Raw genomic sequence first — 23266 nt, 5'->3', positions numbered from 1 at the left:
TCATAGCCATCTGGATTACTGTCCCCTGCTGTAACAGTAAATGAGGAACCCAGATGATGAAATAAACACTGCTAATTTGGCTAACTTTGAATAACCCAGTGACTCCAGGCACTAAGATTAAGCAATGCCTTATCAGGGATTATAGAAAAAGCAGTGTGATATTCGCATTAAGGCACATTGATCCCAATTTTTCCAATTTTCCTCTTTCTTGTTAGGTAGTATGGGAAGTGTGGAGGTTGTAGATGTATAGAGGTAGAAATATACCTTTCTAAAAAGCTTCACTTACTATTATTGAGCATGTGTGCGTATAATGTATGTGTAGTCATGTGCATGCCCCAGCACACATTTGGAAGTCAAAGGACAGCCTTGTGGACTTGGTTCTTTCCTTCCCTTTACATGGGACCATGGCTTCCAGTGATTAAACACTGGTAATCAGGCCTACACAAGTCAGCACTGTATCCTATGGGCCATCTTGCAAGCCCTAAACATAAATCTTATTCAAAAGCATTCAATCCTTGTAATCCCAGCACTCAAGTTGTTGAGACAAAAGGACCATGACTTCAAGGGCAGTCTGAGCTATGTAGTGAATTCCAGCTCAGTGTAAGCCTGGTCTCATGCATGTATGCACACATACTTACACGCACACATTCGTAGTGAGATTTTCTCAGAAGGATATGGGAATCTGCAATATTAGCACCAATGCTTTGTCCACTTGATTAACAATTTCCCTCAGTATTTTGGAATGAATCATATTGCATAATGGTAATATTCACTCTTAAACGTTGACCAACTCACATCAATCTCTTCCCATAATCCATTAGGATACATACATCCTTCTCAGCAGGTGTGCTCAATCATCATTAGAAGCTGGAAGGTAGAGAAATTGCTAGGAAATAGAGTTACAGGAAACTATCATTGAAGAACATACAATCTAATCTGAAGTGAAACAGAATCTAACAGAAATGTAAAATCTCATCACACTATAGTGTCTGCACTATACTGAGCGTTACATGATTGAGATTATTTACTTGCTTTAAATTCCATAAGCGTCTCTGGATTACATCTTATAGAAGTTGGAAAAGTCATTGTTAGCAGCCCTGAGCTCTTTTTGTCTCCTTTCCTTTGTGTATTCTCGCTGTTCATCTGATGGCTGGTTTGTTTTTCATCAATCGGTGCGTGTGCCTTTGTATTTTAGAACTGTTTACTCTTGCATTGTCATCGGGTCTGAAGATATTTCCTCACCTCTCTTTCACTTGTACTTTTACCTTGTTATTGGTTTTGTCAGTTTATGTAAGGGCAACATGCTGATCTTTTCACTCATGGCTCATTCCACTGTCTGCCATGTATACAATAAGCTTTATGTCTGTTTTCAAATAGCTTCTGGGTTTCCTAAACTCACTGTTCCACAGCCTCTCTAGGTCAATTCATTTTCTAAAAAGCAAACCCTTTCATCCCTGCAGATTATTCCATCTGTGTTGCTGCTGCTTCAAAATCGAATATTTAATTATGTGTATTCGTGTGTGGCAGGCCCAGGTATGAGAACAAGCATGCAGGTACCTACAGATGCCAGGAGAGATGTAGAATCCCCTGGGGCTGAGTAAGGGGTGGTTGTGAGCTACAAGAGCAGCTCATGCTCCTGTCTTCTTAGCCACTGACCCATCTCCGTCTCTGTAGCCCTAATGTTGATTATTAGTAGACTTCTCTAGCTGTTTTGTTTTCTGTTTACTGGCTTATTTTTTTTTCTTCCTTTTTGAGACAGAGTCTCACTATTCCTGCTCTGGCACTTGCTATACAGCTCAGGCTGGCACTGCCCACAGGGCTATCCAAGTGCTGAGATTAAAGGAATACACTACCCTTTCTCCTGACTCAGAAACCTCTGTCCCACTCCTGCATGGCAGCTAGGGTTTTCTTCTACAATAACTGTCCCAGATTTTATGTCATATATGACTTAAAATTTTTGGTGTGTGTGTGTGTGTGTGTGTGTGTGTGTGTGTGTGTGTGTGTGTGCGTGTGCACGCGTGTGTATACATATATTTGTGCCTTGGAGCAAGAGGGGAAATTCTTAGAGAAAACGTTATCAAAGATGAGCAAGTGCTATTTATGCAGTAAGGAAAAAATGAAAAATGAGCCTATGAGCAATAGGGAGGTAGAACTTTCTTTTACATGTGGGAACTTGGGGCTAGAAGTAATGCTATGGTTTTACCCGTCTCGGTAAGTAAATAAATGGCGAGTTTGAGTAGGTAGCTGTGAGTGAACCATGAAGGACGAGAAACTAGGTTCACTAGTACTTTAGCACACACCATGAAGCTTTCAAGGGTTTTTATACAACTAAATGGATTAAATTACCACACAAAAATTCTGTAAGTGCTGCAGATGGCGAAGATATGGACATATAGTTTACAGGTAGAACAGTCTGTAAAAGCCTTGATACTATATCTTCCCCTAGATAAGAGGGAAAACGTGTGTTCCTGTGTATATTCTAACTTAGGTTCGAGGCAAGTCATAAAGGATATAGTCTCTCAATGGCCTTCTTTTCTCATGAGAAGCCAAATGAGGCAGCACCCTACCTTAGAGGTGACGATCTACAGGCACACAATGAGTCCTGTTCCTGGCATCCTTATTCGTATAAAACCTGGATTTCAAGAGATGATAATAATCCTCTTGATCTCAGAGTGGTAGTCGCTAAACCTTCCCTTAAACACAGCCTTTGATGGTTTAGGAAGGAGCAGAGGAAGAAGAAAAATACCAGATATTCCATAGCCAATCAGCTTGCAGCATACATTGGTTCCTCATTCTTACTGAACCTACAACTTACTGAGGAAGCCCATTCTCCTGTTTACCTTTCCATAGCTACTTGCAGAAGAGGTGATGCACAGCAGAAGCTGTCAGACAGACAAACAAGAGGGCTTTGAAATGAAGAAAAGGTGTCATTTCTCACAAAACCCCAGCCTAGGTTCAAATCCAAACATGCCGTGGACATCACAGTGCCTTTGTCCTGCAAATGTGGTGTGTAAGCATACCTTCTTCAGAGGGATCACATCATAATGGCTTATTTGGGCCTATGTTACAACAAAGGACAAAATGAGGAAAAATAATAGCCCTTTTTTGTTGTTGTTAGACATAGGAGAGAAAAAAATAATTGTACTAATCTCAGTTGGCAAGCACCCCAGGAGCCTACAGTTCCAATTTTCTTTTCACAGTGTTAATGAAACTGGGTGTGGGAAAAGTCAAATCTTCCCCATAAATCTGAAACCATTTTCAAGGCTTGCCTCAAATTATAATAACATCCATATATAAGACACGGCATGGAGATCCTTTCCAGCAAGATTATTTTAGGGAAGTGTTTTTTCTAGATGGGGCAGAGATAGAAATCTGAATGTAATTACTTTAAGTTAGATCTATGATAAAACAAAGAGTACTAAAAGATACTTTGCAAAAAAAAATCTAATCTATACATCCTGCCAACAGTTTTTTAAAAATCATCACAAGATAAGATATTTACCCAATAGTTCTAGTTAGCAACATGATATATATAGAACAGTCTGGGGCTTTATGATCCTATATATGTCCTTCTACTTATAAAATATATAGCTCACATTCTATTTTTTTATCATTGGTATGTTTTACTATTTATTATTATTTCTTAAGACTAGCAATTTCTTACAGTCGTCTTCCTTAAAGCTCAAATGCTGAATTTTCATGGTCATCAGTGTATAGAGCTGCCCATGCTTCATCTTTGATGTGACAGGGTCATGCTTGATGACGAAGATATACGTTAGTACTGTATATTAAGGAAATAAAACCAGTCTGGAAAACTGCCTGGAAACTACAATCTTGCCCCGAAAGAGAATCTTGGTAACAACATAAATGTAATAAGATTACAGTGGAGGAATTGCTCATTCAAGTGTACAAAATGGTTTCATAAAAACAGCAATTCGGGTGATAAAGAGAGCACGTGATGGCATGCCACTGCGTTGGCAAACTTATTATTGGAAATATAAAGTGTCCCTGTCCACGACCAAATAAACCCTCAGTCTAGCTTTTATGTATCGAGACTTCAAATAGCATTTCTCATCTAGATTTAAATTATTTAAAGCATAAATAAAGGTCATTTATTTTATTTATTTTATTTTATTAATTCTGCTGATGTTGTGGACGAACCTAAGGCTTCATGAATGAACAACTTATACACTACCATTGAACCTTTTGGCCTGCTAGTTTTGTTTTGTCTTTATTTATTCTTTGAGAATATCATACACATATACGGTGGAGAGGTATCCAATTGCCTTCTAAATACTGATCTCATAACTATAAATTCGTACAGGTTTTACCTCTCATTGAAGAAACTTCTTTTCCATTTTTATTTTTATTTATATTTGGTTTTAATTGTATGTAGTACATGCAAGTGAGTGAAACAGCCATGGAGATCAGAAGAGGGTGTTAAGTCCCCAGAGGCTGTAGTTACAAGTCATTGTAGCACACCCGACATGGGTGAACCCGGGTCTTCCATAAGAGCAGTATATGCTCTCCTAACCTCTGAGCTGACCACCACCATTTTATTTTTCACTGACAATATTTAGGTGTTAAAATGTGACTCATTTGGTTGAGTGCTTGCTTGGCATGTAGGAAATGACAGATTCAGTCTCTAGCCTCTCACAGGTCAAAGGCAATATGCAAATGTATTATCCCAGCCTGTAAGATGTGAACACAGGAAGACCAGAAATTCAATTGTTAACTTTGGCTACAAGTATATAGGTTGAAGCAAGCTTGGGAAACTTGAGACTGCCTCAAAAACAAAGAAGAGAAAGAGGAGGTGGGGGAGGAGGAGGAAGAAGATGAGGGAGGGAGGGAGGGAGGGAGGGAGAGAGAGAGGGAGGGAGGGAGAGAGAGAGGGAGAGAGGGAGAGAGGGAGAAAGAGAGAGAGATTTTGATTGCTGTGTTTCTAATCTCAGAAAGAGTAACAAAGATGCCAAATATTTCCCATTGTAACCTACCAATTTTAGAAAACTCATTTACTTTCAAAACTTTGTCTTTTAAAATATATACTTTAATACAGAATAATCTTGCAAAACAATTGTGAATTTTATGCTCTCGACTCTCATAGTCTAAAATGTAAGTAAGCATAGACATGCAAGTTGAATACCCAGTCACTGATATGAAGCTCTGTGCCTTAATGAGTCCCTCATGTTATGTTCTGTTTCCATCTACAGAAGAATGCTTTGAGGTGTTTTTGTTCTATTTTTTTTTATTTGTTTGTTTTCCCTATATAGCTCTTGCTGGTCTGGAACTTGCAATGTAGATCAAGCTGGCCATGAATTCACAGAGACCCTCTGCCTCCATAGAGCATGCAGTGACTCAAGGTGTAAACCACCCTGCCAGAATAGAATGTTTTTGTGAAGATGAATCAATGTCATTTGCTTGATAAAACATATAATTTTACCTGTAAATATATTTAGAAAGTGAAATTTTAAACTGTGAATATAAAACACAAAGAGCATTCTGGTAAAGGACTCATATTTAAACATTTTAGACAATAAAGAATATTTTACACTGTGCTTTGAACTTGATTGTTTGATAACCAGTTCTGCCTTTGCTTAGCATCTTGCTTAATAATACAAGAACCCAAAGAGGCAGAGCTCTGAACTGTGCTGGTTTCAACAGTTTCATTTCCCCAATGGGGAAGAACTCACCATGCATGCTTTCACAAGAACCATCTCCAAGAACTAGTCAGGAGCTGGAAACAAAAGGGACAGAAGACACAAAGATAAATTACAATTAAAAAAAGAACTGACCTAAAATGTTTTTGCGCAGAGTGGCAAATACCTATATTCTTTTGATATAACAAAACACCGGAATAAGCTCTTTGGGTTTTCTTTTGCTACAGTGACTGATCCTCTGACAAGATTTGGCTGACAGTGTGATAAAGAAATACATTAGCCCTCCTAACATTGGAAAGTATAATGCTCATCTAAGTTGCCACAATATTAATCCGATTACCAAAGACATGAGAAGGTTCATAGATCTACCATAAAAGAATCTCCATCAGTCTGCTGGACCAAAACAAGACATGTCAAAATTTCTAGATATTGGCTTAATGGGGGGCACTAGAGAGAGGGGAGGAGGGACAGGAGGAGAGTGAGAAGAGAGAGAAGAAAGCAAGAAGGAAGTAAAAGAGAGGGAAAGGGAAGGGAAGACAACAGAATTACAAACCACCTTTCCGTTGTCCTTTAAGATGACAGTCAGTACGGGAGTCTCTCTTCACAGCTGTGACTAAGTATGAGAAGTGAGAATGAAAGACAAGAACGACCGTGAGGTCCTGACCCCGGTGAAAGGATTTCTGTTCTTGTCAGTGCCATCAGTAGCCTCAGGATCATTTAGAGTAAACTGACAACCAAAGTCCAACACCTTTGTGTGACTATCAAAATGGGCATACCCTATCTCCTCATGTGGAGATGTACCATTTTACACTCAATTCTTGCTGGCTTTGTGAGGTAATGACACGATTCTACATGTTTTTTCCAAGAAATAGAGGAAGTGGCAAGTGCATGGAGAAATTTGGGGAATATAATAAGGTACTGGCATTGTGTTTTCTTACATACATGTAGTTCATGATTTTTTTAATTTAATGAGTCAAGATAAGTTACTTAGATATATAGGAGATTCACCCACTCATTTTTTCCCCTTTGCTAGTCACCTAGACTTGAAGTGCAATATATATACGATCACTGAAGTTTAAAATCATCCCACTTCCAATCATAGCTCATTGCTTCTATTTCTTGGCTCCTTTAGAGACCACCATGAGCCCCGTGGAGTTTACCAATGACACAGACCTTCTGTGCTCTGAGGCCCACTGTGAGGAACTGGCTCCAACAGTCTGCATTTGTGTTCCCATCAGAGTCAGACTTTAGCTCATTTGCATGTGATTCTTCCTCTTTTATTCTCTTTCATTTGTTTGTTAAAAAGATATTTCCATCACCTTCTATGACAAAGAAAGGGAGAATGAATGTAAGTGAATTTCAGTTCATTCATTCAGCTTTCACAGTGGCTCAGAACAAGTGCGTTGCTACTGTTATAATTATTGGAAATCTTAAAATGCAAAAAATGCAAAATTCTCCAAGCCATGAAATTTTTGGATTAATTATTCATTTCTCTGATTAAAATCCTTCTCTTCTATTGTCTGTCATAAGTAGTTAAAATATGCCCTTCTACGTTATGTATTTTTGGAATACATTATATTAGAGGACATCCAACCTTAGTATCACTTATACATTTTTTACATTCAAATTAATATGAAATGTACTCAGATTTTTTTCCATGAGCAGCAAAAAAGCATTAGTGACCACAATTTTAGTTCATATATGTATTTAAAGTTATGTAAACCTGTACTTGTACATCTTACTAGGAGAGATGTCTCATTAACATGTAAACACCTTTGACCTTATAACAAAAGTTAAGGGAAATACTGTTTAGTCTTCAGATTAGAAACATAAATTGAATTATTGTTTAATGAAGTAGATATAGAAACAACTGTACAATCTAAGCAGATTTATAACAACACCTATATTAGTGGCTGTTAAATGTTAATATGAGGGGGATGATAAGATGTTTTTTCATTGGGTTTTGATTTTAGTTTTCTGGAGAGTGTTTTGTATGTTATTTTTTGGTTGTGAGCCTAGCCTTTAACGGCTGAGCCATCTCTCCAGCCCTTATATGTTATTTTAAAAATAAGATATTTAGAATCTCTTACAGTGGGTTTGGCAGAGGTATTTTTAGCTCTCATGTGACTTGAGCATTTTGGCTGCTGTTTCAGAATAAGAAAATACATTTCTTAAATAGGAGATGCTTATCAAACATTTATAGAGCAAAATTCAGAGTTTGCTTTTGTCTTTGTGATCTTCTAGAGTGAGCACATATCTGTTGTGATCTCTATGTGCACGGTTGTTTAAAAAACTATATCAGGTCTACTCAAGAAAAAGTGAGGTTAATATTCTAGTATTAAAATGTCTAACACCAGTTCCTAATTGTGCATATACACATGCCTTCATTATTACCATAGTGAATTTAAACCTTGAATTACATTAGAGCCCCCCAGTTGTAATATCATAAACTAAATGATTAGGATTCTAGCACATTATCCCTTCATTTCTTTCTGAAAAAAAAAAGTGAGGTTATTGTGAAAATGTGTTTCAGCATTCCATCATCAGGTGCATGGGAAAAATGATTTAGGTAACATTTAAATACAATTGCCTTTTCAGCTCTCGAGACACCCTGATAAAAGAACGTTATGCCAAAGGCACACACAGAAAGTTGTCATTTAGGGAAAGTTAGCAGCTGTGCTAATTGGCACACTTTGGCAAAGATGACTGTATTTAAAGAGAAAGTGCTGCCTTTGGTTTGCCTGACACTGACAGAGCTACTGCAGCAGGCTTTTGAGGAGAAATTAATTTCCTGTAATCAAACACTGTGGATTATAGTCTTTGTTCCTCTCGACCTTGGCCACAGAAACAACACCAAAGCTTTTTAGACAGCATTACAAGTGCTTTTGTAAAACAAGCTGGGACATAATCGGCACAGAAGGGTTTCGCCTGCTCCATACTGTAGACGCATAATGTAGTTCTTACTGCTCTGAGACTGAGAACCAAGGCTCTGTAAGCAACTATGCCGATGAGGGTTCATTTGATGAAGGAAAAGAAACTGACAGCCAAAAATGTGTATTTATGCAAAAGAAAACTTAGTGATGTTTCAAAGTGGGATTTCTCTTTTTAAAATGTTTTGTTATATTTTACGTGTGTGTGTGTGTGTGTGTGTGTGTGTGTGTGTGTGTGTGTGTGTGTGTGTGTGTGATGGGGTGTAAGTGTAAGTTCAGGCATGTGACAGTGAGTTTATGGTGTTCAGAGGACAACTTGCAGGAGTGAGTTCTCTCGTTCTATCATGTGTGGTCTGAGGATTGAACTTGGGTTGCCAGACCTGGCTGCATATGTCTTTATCTGCTAAGAAACCTTGCCCACCTTTAAAGTAGGTTTTCAAAGCAGTATAGGGCTATGTGCACTGGTAAATGTTTCCGAGCAATTAACAGGTACCTTTGTAGAAACATGCACAGTCCAATATGTATGTATGTAAATACATTCGATTTATCTATGGAATCTTGAAATGGCTTAAAAGCAGTGTGCATACATCTGGAAGTTATGACATTCTTAATCCACTACAACAGAAAAGTGGTCTATTTTTTCCCTGTAGGACGAGGTCAATAATGGAGATTCAAAGGAAGAAAACAGATGGTAAAAAAAACTATAGAGAAAATGGTTCAGGGTCAAGGACAGAGAAGCCTTTTTCTTTTTCTATTTTTTAACCATAGTTTCCGATCTTTGAAGGTAGAAAGCAGAAAACTGCCATTGTTCTCATAATCTTACCTACTGTACATCCCAGGCATTTTGTTTGTGCTCTGTAGGCAACCTCAATGTCTACCTTGACCTGGAGAGATACTAGACATTCTATACTCTATTCTTGTGCCTAAGGAAGGATTTGCCTCAACTTAGGGAAGTTTGGGTGAGGGTTTTGTAGCTGTCACACCAGGAAAGTGTTCTATTATTGCATCTTTTATTATCATTTATTACAATCTGAACTTTGTCTCAAAACCAACCTAGAAGGTATTGAAAATGGAGAAAGAGTACATTCCTGCATTGTTCTCCCAGGTTCCTAATTTCCAGTATTTATTATAGGCATGTACCACCATACACGAATAAGGTTCAGCTAGAAGGTCACTAGCCCAAGTACCAATGTATCTGTAAACGTATACTTACTATACCAACAAGTTTCCAACACAAAAGAGTTGTGTTTGCATTTACAATCATGTAACTAAAACTTTACTTTCTAATGCAGGTAATGAGGGCTTGAAAGATGGCTTCATGCTTAAGAGCTGGTACCGTTTTGAGTAAAGAATCTTAATTTGGTTCCTAGCACTCTGGCCAGGTGGTTCACACAGCTCCTTAAAACTCCAGCTCCATGGGATCCAATACTCCTGGCCTCTTTGGTCACCAGCACTCAAAGAGATAAACACACACATAACTAAAAATAAATTTTAAGAAACATACAGTTGAACTATTCAAAATGTCTGCATTATTTTATTGTTTGGTACCGTGTACATCCCAAGGTGGGATGAATTCTAAAGACATTCCTGTCTAGTTGTCCTGATCAGTCTACAGTTAGCGCTAAGTATTCAAAAGCCCCATCTATTTTATTTTCAGGATCATTTCCTTTAACATGACAGGGGGAAGCTGGCCTGATTCTGTCTGACATGTTGGGTTTATGGTATCTCGCCTGATGTGAAGGTGGTCCAATAGATCTCACTGGAGCTGCGGCATTAGCAAAAATTCATCTGCCAGAAGAACAGAAAGATAAATAGAAATAACCATCTCCCTTTGCACTCAGGTTGAGTCCCTAGATTATAGTGGCCTTTAGCTGGAGAAGGCATTATTTGGTGACGTAACACTTTCCCCCCAAATAGCGAGGACTTAAATTAACATGTTTGGTGGCATCCAGGAAACTCAATAATCACTCTGTTCTTATCCTGTTTCCTACAGCCAACCCCACCCGAGTGGGCGGCCGCGAACCATATCCAGGCTCTGCAGAGGTGATCCGGGAGTCTAGCAGTACCACTGGCATGGTGGTGGGGATTGTCGCCGCTGCCGCTCTGTGCATCCTCATCCTCCTCTACGCCATGTACAAGTACAGAAACCGGGATGAAGGGTCATACCACGTGGACGAGAGTCGAAACTACATCAGTAACTCAGCACAGTCCAATGGGGCTGTAGTCAAGGAGAAACAGCCCAGCAGCGCCAAAAGCGCCAACAAAAACAAGAAAAACAAGGATAAAGAGTATTATGTCTGATCCCAAGATTCGAAAAAGACACTTGTATAGAAATAGTCTTCATTTTATCTGAGACATAATATAAACTTATTTACTTTCCTTTTTATGAAGCACATACAAAAGAAGACAGGGAATGCAATCAGGAGGGAAAACTCTTTTTAAAAACAAACAAGCAAACAAGTATCTCATGCTCTTGTTTCTCAAAAAAACAAAAAAAAAATGAAGGAGAGAAGAAAGGAAAAAAATTCTAAAACAAAAATAAAATAAAATAAATAAAAATAAAACAGGGGCCAATAAATTCCCTAACATCCGCAGTGTTTTCATTTACTCTGCCTGTCTTTATGTTGCTGGAACATTCTAAAAGACGGTGAGGACCGCTCGCAGTCATAAAGCAAAGGAGTATTACATCAAGGCACAACACAAAACCAACACAAAACACAACACACACAAAGAAGCTACCTATGATCCTGGATTCAGCCAAAGTGCTAGCGCTTTTGTGAGAAGCCAGTGGGTTGGAGTGCCAGAGGAGAACTTCCGTTTGTGGGACCATCTGCAGATGATGAGGAGTTGGCCAGCTGGTGCAACTGGAGCAGCAGGGGTTGGAACTTGCATTTGAGACAAAGTGCTGGCTTTTTTGAAGACTCATGTAGGAACGCATTTTAAAAAGCCCCTTTCTGTTTGTGAGAGAATAATAAAATAAAAGTATGGCGGCCTTATTTAAAAAAAATGGGAAATATAAGGCACATTTTCACACTAAAATTTCAAATAAAAAAAATGAGAGGGCATAGATGCAATCACTGGGAAATTTTCATGCACGCTTACTATGTTACTACATATGTTTATATAAAACCCATCTCTGTGTGCTTTCTGGACTGTGATAAGTGACGTTTTATAGCCTGTTGTATAGAAAATGCAAACTATATCTCTGCTCTTCAGCCATTTTTGGTAAATTCAATGTTATAAGTGTTGCTAAGAATAGGGAGTTTTATGACATCAGAGCAACAATTATTTCAGACAGATTTTTTTGCCACCATCATAAATTGCCACAATTACTTACTTTTTTAAACAAAAATTACAGTGTAGTGTTTATTCTAAGAAAGATATGTATGAATGTATATAAAGAGGCTCAGCTACTTCTTTTCGTACATGTATAGCCTTCATTCTGTTGCATTATTAAGTTTTAGTATTTGTACGAAAGGTGTGAATTAGAAGGTGAAATATATACCTAAGTATCATATAATCCTTTTTGTCCCCCAAATACCCGTATTTCTATATATGTTGAACATTCACAATTTACACACACACACACACACACACACACACACACACACACATTCAGGCAGCCATCAGATATGATGGAGCACCAAACACACAAATACAAATTGAAAAGTGCAAAGGAAGACAGTTGTGCCAAGGTATTATGACAAATGAGTGATTTGCTTCATTGAGATCCTGATTCTAGGAAACCTCAATTCTTAGTCCATAGTAAAATGGAAACTTTTTTTAAAAAATGAAATAGAATATCACCATACAGTGCTACATAAATGTGCATCACTCTACAGGCAGGTTACGGAAGCAACGTTGGTGAATTCTGGATGCTGCAATGGAAAACTTAGTTTCCCATAAATATATATATCATGACAGGCCTGATCAAGCTTTATGGAAAGTAAGCATTTTCTCAACTAAAAAAGTATTCTCAGTGATTTTTGATTCTGTATTACTACCCATTAAAATCATCCTACATTTGTTCACTATTGACTACATTTTAACTTTTCTGGTTTTATATCATTATCATTAATATAGTTTTAGTTTAACATACATTGTGTAGTAATAAAGTATAGGTTATACACTTGTTTTGCATATTGTTTCAATGATGTTCATAGCAATAAATTATCAATGTGAGAAGATAATTCTGAAGTTGCAGGGTGATGCTTCTGCAAAAATTGGTCACATGACATAAACATCTCCTAAAAGAATGATACTAGGTTTCATAAAGGAGGAGGATACCATTATAATCAGCTTTAATCAGCAAGGCAAAAAAAATGCAAAACACTTTTGTGATACTTAGTTGATGAAAAATATGCCAAAAAGTGGCCTGGATTTCAGACATAATCATACCTTAGAAATATGTATATATTCTAGCAAATCACAGCTGCCAAGTAATTGTGTAAGAAGTCTTGAAGGCTTTTCATCGCGTGGAAAATAGACAGCATAAAGAGAAAATTTCATACCCATTGCTTCTGTTCATGTCTTCACATATTTTTAATTTGCTGGGTTAAAAGAAATCACAAGTCTTTCACCCCTCCCCCTCTCATTCAGTCTTACTCAGGGAAAGCCAGAGAAATATAAAAGGAACACAAAATCACTAATCTACAGCATATATATATATATATATATATATATATATATATATATATATAGTTTGCTTTTCCATTGTATCTATTTAACGCGAACTAGTTTCATCTAAAAGGATTTGAAAGATGGTGGAAAAATAACTTGAATTGTAGTGTTTTAAAAAGGTCTATCTGGGAGACTTAATGTTTGTCATTGATTTCAGTGTTTCCTCCCACCATAATTTAAAAATTTCACACATTGATAGAAACTATATGTAATTTTATTGACCTACACAAAATCTAGCAGGTCCCCCCTCCCAATGCAGAAGGAAAGGATAGGATTATGAGTTTTGGAAGGAAATAGACTTGAATAAAATCCAAGTTATCTTTATACTAAACATATCAGGGTCTGTGTGTCATTTGCAATTCACAGAGGATTTCACACTACCTGGCATAAACTGATTACATCTCTCGATTGTAACTTTTCTGACTGAGTATGCTTCTTTTTTATCCATGTAATAATGTGTTGCCTTTTTAAAAAACAAACAAAAAAAAACGATGACTACAATAATGTGTGAGGTGGTACATCCCTAAGATGTCAAAGAAAGGCCACTTTAACCATACCCTTCTAGTGCTTTGAGTGACTGGGTATCTGAGGGGTTTGTTTTGTTTTGTCTTTCTGTTGCAAGGCCAATTTATCCATTATTGGAAATGCTAAGCAAGTGAAATTTACTGTTTTGTTAATAAACTATTTCTTAATACAACTGTGGTTTATTGACTTTAAAAATTGCACTCGACACCATTTTGCCACTGCATTGAGCTGTGGGAAACTGTATTTGAAAGGAAATCCTTATCCCCAGCCAAGTAGGGAAAGGGAGATGGCTTGCCCCTTTCCTTGTTTTATTGCACATTAAGCCCCTCTGTCTTCATACATTCAAGATGCTGGTTCTCAGTGTCGCTTACCTAGAAACACACAGAACTAGCTGAGAACAATATGCATAAACACTGATGTCATAAATCCACTCTCTGTGTAAACTGCACTGGAATTCAAATTAATTACACCTGTAGTTAACTAGAGAGTCCGTCTCATTAGCTTTGATTTCCCTAATTTCCTCTCTTCTCATCTGTACTAAGAATCATATCAGTGTTATAAAGTGGTACTGATTATCTGAACTACTGTATCAGGTACAACTAAGTACACACAAAGATGACTACTATAGTATTATTTTATAGCAAGTGGGGCTTTGAGGAAACATAAAATCAAGTGCTAAGATTGTTATTTAAAAAATAAGCAAGCAGAAAAAGGGAAAAAAACTTTAGCTAATCCTGACACATGGATGAACAGACATACAATTTCTAAATAAGGTTTACGTTTATTTTTCATAAAACAAAGTATTTTCGTGGCAACTATAAGGATTCAGGTATTATGCTGGCTTGCCCCTGTCACCTGGCAGAATGCACTCACAGTACCCTCGTCAGTCCAGGGCTCCATGGTTGTGTAGTCTTCAGGCAGTTTCAAAGAACCCCTTTAAAACCCACCCACTTATGCTCTTTTTCTGACTCCTCTCTTTCCTGCTCTTTCTTGATCTCTGTTTCCTGCTGTTCCCCTGGGGCAGACAGGACTTTTCCTGTCTCCCTCTTCTCCTGTCCTCTCTCTGTCTCTGTGCCTCTTTATGTCTTTTCTCTTTCCTTTTCCCCACTTCCCTTTCTAATAAAACTTCTCACTAAGCTCTGTCTGCCGGGTATGTTTGTCCCTGCCTTGGTCACCCTCACCTGCCATGGAATCCGCCAAGGTCCCCCTCAAGCTTTATCATAACAGCAACCATGTGATCCATCACGAACTGTCAGTCCTACAGTTTACAGACCTTGGATATTTTTTAAACAAAACTTCCCAGAAATATTAACATTTTTCATTTTCATAGCAACGAGTTTCAACAGTAATGCTACAGGCACTAGCAGCTATTAATATATTGTTACACAACCATGTGTCATTCCTTTAATATTAATCCATGATTTGACATGTATAGGAGAAACAACCATATTTCTGTAATGTTTAAATTAAAGGCTATATAATTCGGATTTCTTTTTTAAATGTAGGGCATTTTAAAGAGTGTGGCTGTATAAATGCTACAATCAGTATACAGATGGGTCTCCTTTCATTTGAATCACTGTGATAAAATAGCTTGATAAAGAGCAATATACAGGGGAAAAGACTTATTCCAGTTTCCATTCCATGTTATAGCCCACCACTGAGGCAAAGTCAAGGCAAAAATTCAAGTAGTTAGTCACATAAATCCACAATCAGTAGCAATGAGAATTAAACACATGCACACAGTTTCTTGATTTGCTAGCTTTCTCTTCTCAAACACTGTTCAGAATTTCCTTACAAGGGAGTAGTATTGCCCACAATGGGCTGCATTGTCCTACATCAATGAACAATCACAACAGTCCCCTACAGTCTATGCCACAGACCAGCCAAATCTAGATAATTGCTTATTGAGACAGTGAAAGCTACCCAGCACACAAACCAAGCATTCTCAGATTCTTGACCTGTTGGGAACCTAGCATTCAATGATAGGCATCAAGGGTCATAGATACACGTGTGCATATTAAGATATGGTTCTAATTATGTGCATATATGATTTAGGTCAATATTTTCCCCGGTGAAAACTGTTTGAGTCTATCAAGTTTTCAAAGGACTCTGAAACTCTCCAAAAATAAGAATCACTGAAACAGACATTGGTTATAAATCGAACTGTCATAAAATATTTGCTGAAGATGAATGGATCAGGGAGTTTTATGGAAACATCAAGAGGATTTCGTGAGCTAGCTTTAATAGTGCCATTCTGTGGTGCACAGAAAGGATTCTCAACAACTAGACATTCAGTCATGTAACTCAGTAGAAATTAATCTTGCTTTATTACTTATAAGTCAGGTCTTCACATATTTACTGAACACTAGTATATGCACTCAACCCATACATATCCAAGTTTAAGAACAAATTCATACTCATTTAGAGATCAACTTTCCCAAGGTTTGGAGCACTTAATTTAGCACATTGGAGATGGGCTACACATATCCAATATGTAGCAAGCTCCTATCCAAGTAAGACAGCTGTCGTTTAATACCTGAAGGTCACTGATACTTGAAAATGGGAGCTAGACTATGAAAAACACCTAAGAGATCACCAAATGGCTGGTTATATTTAAGTATAAAGGAGAAAACAACTGTTCTGAAGATTTACAGAAACAAGGTATCTTGGATTTCTTTCTGATACATGTTCTTTCGTTAAGAAGGCTGAGTTGTTCTAGATCAGCTTCCATGGGTACTTGCTGTGCTTGTGTTAAATACTTTTGTGTTGAATGTTGTCTCTCTGAACAATACAGCAATTTGGCGTGAGGAACATGAGCACTCAGGTGGCTTCTGATGTCTCTCATCTGAATTTCACTGAGGAAAGAAATGGTAAGGGGTTTCTCCACCAAGCAAAGTTTGCTCACCATTATGCAAAGACCCTTGGAAAGGATGGGATATTGAAAAACAATATCACTATTATGGTGCAGAAACCAGACTGGTTGAACGCTTCTGGTTTGTGAGAGTTTAGATGTTTACTATTTACAACAATGCTCTTTACAGTTAAATAAAACAACCTCAACAGCAATTGTTCACAAACAGAAAAAAATTAGAATAAGTTTAGGCATAAAGTCCAGGTTTGATAATTACTAGCTATAGGAACTTCTACAAGCTCTAGTCAATTGCAAATGTGAGGAATCCAACACCCTATAGACTTTTGAAAGTTAAAAAAAAAGAGAATTTACATGTTTTAGTTTTATACAGGGCTTGATTAAAATATAAAGAGATACATTGTTTACCTTTTTTTCCCTCTTAGAGACAATGTTTCTCTGTGTAACAGCTCTAGATGGCCTGGAACTAGCCAACTAGATGGTCTCCCTTTGCAGACCTAGACTTGCTTCCAATTCATCCACCTGCCTCTCTGCCTTCTGAGTGCTGGGTTAAAGGCAGTTGCCACTACTTCCCACCCTCATTGTTTACATTTTTAGTATGTAGAGCACACTAGTCTGTTGTTGGTTGTTTTACTCTTTGGGGACCCACCATCAGCTCCCCCAAAAAACGTGCACATGGCTTAATCTAATTTATAAATGCCTGGTCTTAGCTTGACTTGTTTCTAGCCAGCTTTTCTTAAATTAACCATGTACCTTTGGGCTTTTGCCTTTCCCTATTTTGGAACATCATTCTTATTTTGTGTCTGGCTGTGTGGTTGGGTGGTTGGCCCCTAGGCATTCCTCCCTCCTCCTCTTCTTGTTCCTCCTTCTCTTTTTCTCCTTCTGTTTATTCTCTCTGCCTGCCAGCCCCACCTATTTCTCTCTCTTGCCTAGCTTTCAACCGTTCAGCTCTTTATTAGAACAATCAGGTGTTTTAGGCAGACAAAGTAATACAACTTAACAGAGGTAAACAAATGCAACATAACAGAATGCAACACATCTTTGCATCATTAAACAAATATTCCACAGCATAAACAAATGTGGCACATCTTAAAATTGATATTCCACAGCCCTAGGCAGTTAGTGTGACTATCACAAAGTTATTGATCTAAGATTAAAATTATTTTAAGGTGTGTATTAATATTTCTCCCAATGGAGACAATTCTATAGCATCCCAGATTCAGCATTCTTTGTCTAACCATGGCTGCAAGAAGGATCATTCCTTTGAAATGCTGTGCATTTCACTGAGGGATAATCATGTTTGATTGGATACAGCTTTGCATGACAGTAGGCATGGTTTCTAGTGCTCTTCTTTGTGCCGAGCAGAGCAACCCTCTCTCCCACAGGATAGCCTTCCCTATTCTATCAGCCTTCACTCACTCCTGCTTGCACCATCTCTCCCCCTAACTTAACATTATGGTTTCCCTTTTACTAAAATGAAAAGCATTCTAGACTTGCTGTATTCTTTTAAGTTATTTCAAGTCACACTTTTACAGTTATTAAAATGGCCCAGAGGGTAAAAACACTTGCTGCCAAGCCTGAAAAACATAAGTTCCATCTCAAGGTCCTACATGTTAGGACCTTGGAAAGAAACCAAACCTCTGCTGCCCAATCTTTACCTCGTGGAAACTGTCCTCTTACTTCTGCATTTAGGCCATGCCATGTCACCTCATCCCCGACACACACACACACACACACACACACACACACACACACACACTTTCTCTACAAAAATAAATATAAGATGTTCTTAATAAGCACATTTCTATTTATTTTATGTGTGCATGAGGTGGGGCACTAAGGAGAAAACTTTCTAGAATCCTTTCTGGAGACTGAATTTAGGGCATCAGGCTTGGCAAGCAGGTGCCTATATTGGCCGAGCCACCCTGCCAGTCCTGCAAACTTCTTGTACTCTTAGTAACCTTCTTTTCAGCATTTTGCTGTTCTGGAAATGGGAGCAGAATGATCACAATATTGGGTTGGCCAATTTAAAATGCATTTCTAACCTTTCTTAATTAGAACATACTTTTTTTCTGATAATAGCCTCTGAAGTTTCCTTCCTGTTTTTAATTATATATTCTACTTTTGAGACTAATATAATTACATAATGTCCCCTTCCCTTTTCTCCATCCAAACCCTTCCTATATGCCTCCCTGCTCTTTCCTCAAATCTTCAGCCTCTTTTTCACTAATTATTGCTGCATACATATAGATACACGCATAGTTCACATATGCTTATGTGTATGATTCTGTATGTGATAGTAGGCAACAGTGAAAAGATTCGGGTGGGACAGAGAGCCCAGGAGGCCTGAATCTTAGACAAAGAACTATATAGGCGACTAATGAAACTTTAATGTTATTTTTTTAAATCTGTATTTTTGTATGAAATAAATGCACCCAACGAAAGTATGACCAAAAGAAACTGTTGTTGTTGTTGTTGTTGTTGTTTCCCTCTAAAACAAGATAGTTTTAACTCATGCCTGTGGGATTTATCATTTGAATGTAGGTATGAGTTTTTTTTAACCTCAAATTTTATACCAAATTAAATCCTGGCAGTTATAATAAATTCATATCTTTATTTTTCACTGAATGCTCAGATACCCATGATTAGCAAATTTTATATATGATCAGTTGTGACAGGACAAAGACAGTGCAGAGATGCCTTCTTCTTGTAGTCTCCTTGAAGCCATTTTAGGTTTGACTAGAATTTGACCCCCTTGATGGAAAATCCCATGGAAAATCACTGAACTCTAACCTAGGAACCTGAGGCCAAGATGCCCACATAATTTTTCTGCCTCCTTGTGCAAACCTCTAGCTAATTGCCTATTTTAGCTTCCCTTAAACTGCTTGCTTGTGCAAAGCCTCCCTTGTAGCTGCCAAAAAAGATAACAAGATGTGGTTTTTTGCCCATAAAAATCCCTTGCTCAGCCGGGCAGTGGTGGTACACGCCTTTAATCCCAGCACCCAGGATTTAGAGGTTGGAGGATCTCTGTGAGTTCTCTACAAAGCTACACAGAGAAACCCTGTCTCAAAAAAAAAAAAAAAAAAAAAAAAAAGCCCCTTGCTCTGAAGTCTCAGGGCTACACTAGGGTCCCAAACACATGAGTGTAGTTCCAGATGACTGGAATAAAGACTTTCAATTGGGTAAAACTGTGTCTGAACAATCTTCTCTGATGGGCACCCACAGCACAATGAAAATGAAAATGACAGAAAATAATTCTGCTTCCCCGGGGCATTTGGGAACATCTGGGTAAGAACTATGGCTATGTGTTTGGTAGAGATCGGGCATTGTCATAACAGCTTATAGTATATAGAACAAATACCCCTAAACAAACAAACACACTATTATTTCATCTGACACGTCAACATTGATTGCGTGGTGCATCAGGTAGTCCTTTGTCTGTATATATTGGCTAGACTAATGCTTATAAATTTGCCAAGGCCTTCAGTGGAATTAGCCAGTTGTTTCCTCAGCCTTTACCAGACAATCCTAAAAAACCCCATTTACAATTCAGTACATTACTCTCAGTCTGTCTGTGACTTTAGTGAGAAAAAAATTAGCTTGATTGGTAATGAGTTTGTTAATCAGTACCACTAAAAAAATAACATAGTCATAAGGTATTTGTTTGTTTGTCTGTTTGTCTGTTTGTTTATTTGTTTTTCAAGATAGGCTTTCTCTGTTTAGTCCTTGCTGCCCTGGAACGCACCCTGTAGACCATGTTGGCCTTGAACTCTCAGAGAACTGCCTGCCTCTGCCTCCTTAGTGCTAGGATTAAAGGCGTGCACCACCACTGCCAGGCTAAGGTACTTATTTTTAAAAACAATTTTGGTTTTAATTTCAAGCTTATGATTGTAGTTATTTAAAATTTCCTGTAAGGGTTACTTTTGAAATTGGGAAAGAAATGCCTTTTTGGTTCATTAGACATTCCACTTTGCTTCCTGAAAACATTAAAAGTAACTGGATTAACTTCCCAATGTTCCACTCAAGTCACATAGAATGTAACTGGCCTTTGCCAAGTTACATCCAAGAAGGGGTACATTTATACTTTGCCTACCTTGAATGTCAGTTCTCACCAGTGCTGGACTGCTTGAAGCCTTATTCAAAAGGCTGAAGTTTAAGCTTGACTCTTCAGTGATTAGCTGTGAGTGTCTGCTTCTACTTCCACCAGCTGCTGGATGAAGGCTATAGGATGGCATATAAGTCAGTCATCAATCTCATTATCAGGGGAGGGCATTTAAGGTAGCCTCTCCTCTGTTGCTTAGATTATTAGCTGGTGTTATCTTTGTAGATCTCCAGACATTTCCCTATGGCCTGATTTCTCTGTAAACCTAAAATGTTCCCTCTATTACGGTATCTCCATTCTTGTTATCTTCTATTCTTCCCCTGACTCAATCTTTCTGCTCCCTCATGTCCTCTGCATCCCTCCTCTTCTCCCCTTCTCATTCTCCTAGCTCCCTCCCACCTCTTCCCATGCTCCCAATTAGCTCAGGGGATCTTGACCCTTTCCCCTTCACCAGGTGACCATGGAATCCAGATGCAGAGAAGTAGGGGTGATGAGCAAAGGGGTCCAGACCAGGCTGGTGAAAACGACAGAAACAGCTGACCTGAACAATGAGGAACTCTTGCTCCCCAGGCTGATATCTGGGATACCAGCATGGGACTGATCCAGACCCCAGGAACATGGGTTTCATGGAGGAAACCTCGGAAATCTACGGGACCTCCTGTAATTGTTCAGTACTTATCCCTAGCACAGGTGTGGACTTTGGGAGCCCATTCCATATAGAGGGATACTCCCTGAGCCAACACACACGGGGGTGGGCCTAGGCCCTATTTCAAAGGATACAATAGACTCTGATAACACCCTATGGAAGGCCTCACCATCCATGGGGAGCAGAAGGGATATGTGATAGGCAGGGTTTTAGTTGGAGGGGGTAGGAAAGGACGGGAGGGAGAAGGGAACTGGGATTGTCATGTAAAGCAATCTTGTTTCTAATTCAAATAAAAAAAAAATCTGAAAAAAAAAAAAAAAAAAGCTTGACTCTTGGCCTGACTGGACTACCCCTGATTCTCTAGTGTGCACTTGAGTGTTTTGTGTTGTTCCCAGAGGCCACTGTGGTACAGTTTGGATCATGTGTGTGTCCCCAGTGAAAATGTCAAAGGTTTTGTCCCAGGCTTTGGTCGCTTGGGAAGACGGGAGAACTTCCCAAAGGTGGGGTGTCCCAGAAGGGAGTTGGACTATTGATCAAATTAGAGACCTCAGTCCTTCATTTCCTTCCTTTCTCTCTTGTTTTCACTTCTCCAGCTGCCACTGGACCAGCAGCTTCCTCCACCCCCTTATTGTCATGAAGTAATGGATCACCACAGGTCCAAATCGAGAGTCCCAAGTGACTGACCATGGACTGTAGCTGCAAACCAAATGAGCCCTTTTCTTTTAATAAGTTGAACATCTTCAGGATTTTGTCACAGTACCAGAAAGTTCGTTAGTATCCATTGTAACTACATTTTTCTTCCACTATCCAAATGAGCCCTCTCCATATGAGAATGTTCTTTAAAAAGCTGGAATACTGTCTTAAGAAGTAGAAATGACCTCACGAAATTAGTGATGCTCACTTAGAATGATTCCTCATTAAGTTACCACTGGGCAAGACTGGCTGATAGAGAAGTGAAACCGGCCTGTGAATCTTCCAGAAGGCCAGGGAAATTACTTACCCACTATGTCTTTTTTTTTTTTTTTTTTTTTTTTTTTTTACAATTTTTGTATGTTTGTGCATAAGAAAGACGAACATGTATCCCCTTCAATTTCCACCCCCTTTCTCAATATCACCTTCAACATCCTCCCCTCCCAGAGTCATAATTTCCTCCTTCCTTTTCATTTTCAACTCACTAAGCCCAGTGAGTGCTGTCCATATGTGCATGGGGTTAAGAGGTATCCAGTAATTCCTACTAGTCTTTGGTGAATAGCTACTAGAGGAGAAAGAAGTAGGAGTGATAATTAACTCCAAAGCACTTCCTGTGGCTTTGCAACCTGACCCCGTGGGCTGTGAGGTCAAGAGAAAGCCCCATGCAAAGAGCTGCAAATGAGCGAAGCTGTGAACCGCACAGTTCCTGGGCCAGTGCAAGGAATGTCTGCAGTATCTGCTGCCGGTTTTTATGCCTTTGTGACTTAGGACTTACTACTTCAAATTTACTCAGTTCTCTAATGAAATCAATTGTGAACTGATGCCCATGTTCTTCTAAATTGTCTGACTTCATTTTCAGAGAGGTCTGTGTGTCCCCCTGTGACCCTGTGATGACTGACTTGGGAAAAATGACAAAGCTAGCTTCTTAACATCTTTTAGTCATTTTCTACCATAAGTGAAGAAGACTAGACACCTATCCCCTTTTCAGTTTTGCTAGGTAAGGAAATGCATACTTGTGCCTGTCACATGCAGAAATTTGACTTCAAAACGCATGTATTGGGCCAGGCACAATGGAGCACACCTTTGATCACAGCACTCAGGGACAGAGGCAGGAAGACCTTTGTGATTAATTCATGATTTTGTGGACCTGTGGCTTGCAAATGTTCA

The 23266-nt window shown here is 38.6% G+C and overlaps 1 protein-coding gene across 26 annotated transcripts in view; it reads left to right on the top strand.

The window, feature by feature from the left end:
• Positions 1-10888, top strand: part of Nrxn1 (neurexin 1) — a 1056958-nt gene extending 1046070 nt beyond the window's left edge. For all 26 annotated transcript variants that reach the window (XM_035445200.1, XM_035445199.1, XM_035445197.1 and 23 more), the window contains one exon: positions 10581-10888. In XM_035445200.1, the coding sequence (XP_035301091.1) occupies positions 10581-10888 (308 nt within the window). The remainder of the gene's footprint in view (positions 1-10580) is intronic.
• Positions 10889-23266: the final 12378 nt, after the last annotated feature.

The sequence above is a fragment of the Cricetulus griseus genome, chromosome 5 (genome assembly GCF_003668045.3).
Source record: "Cricetulus griseus strain 17A/GY chromosome 5, alternate assembly CriGri-PICRH-1.0, whole genome shotgun sequence".
NCBI lineage: Eukaryota > Metazoa > Chordata > Mammalia > Rodentia > Cricetidae > Cricetulus > Cricetulus griseus.
The sequence above is the reverse complement of the archived record's forward strand: the minus strand, read 5'-3'. Positions and strand labels throughout refer to the sequence as shown.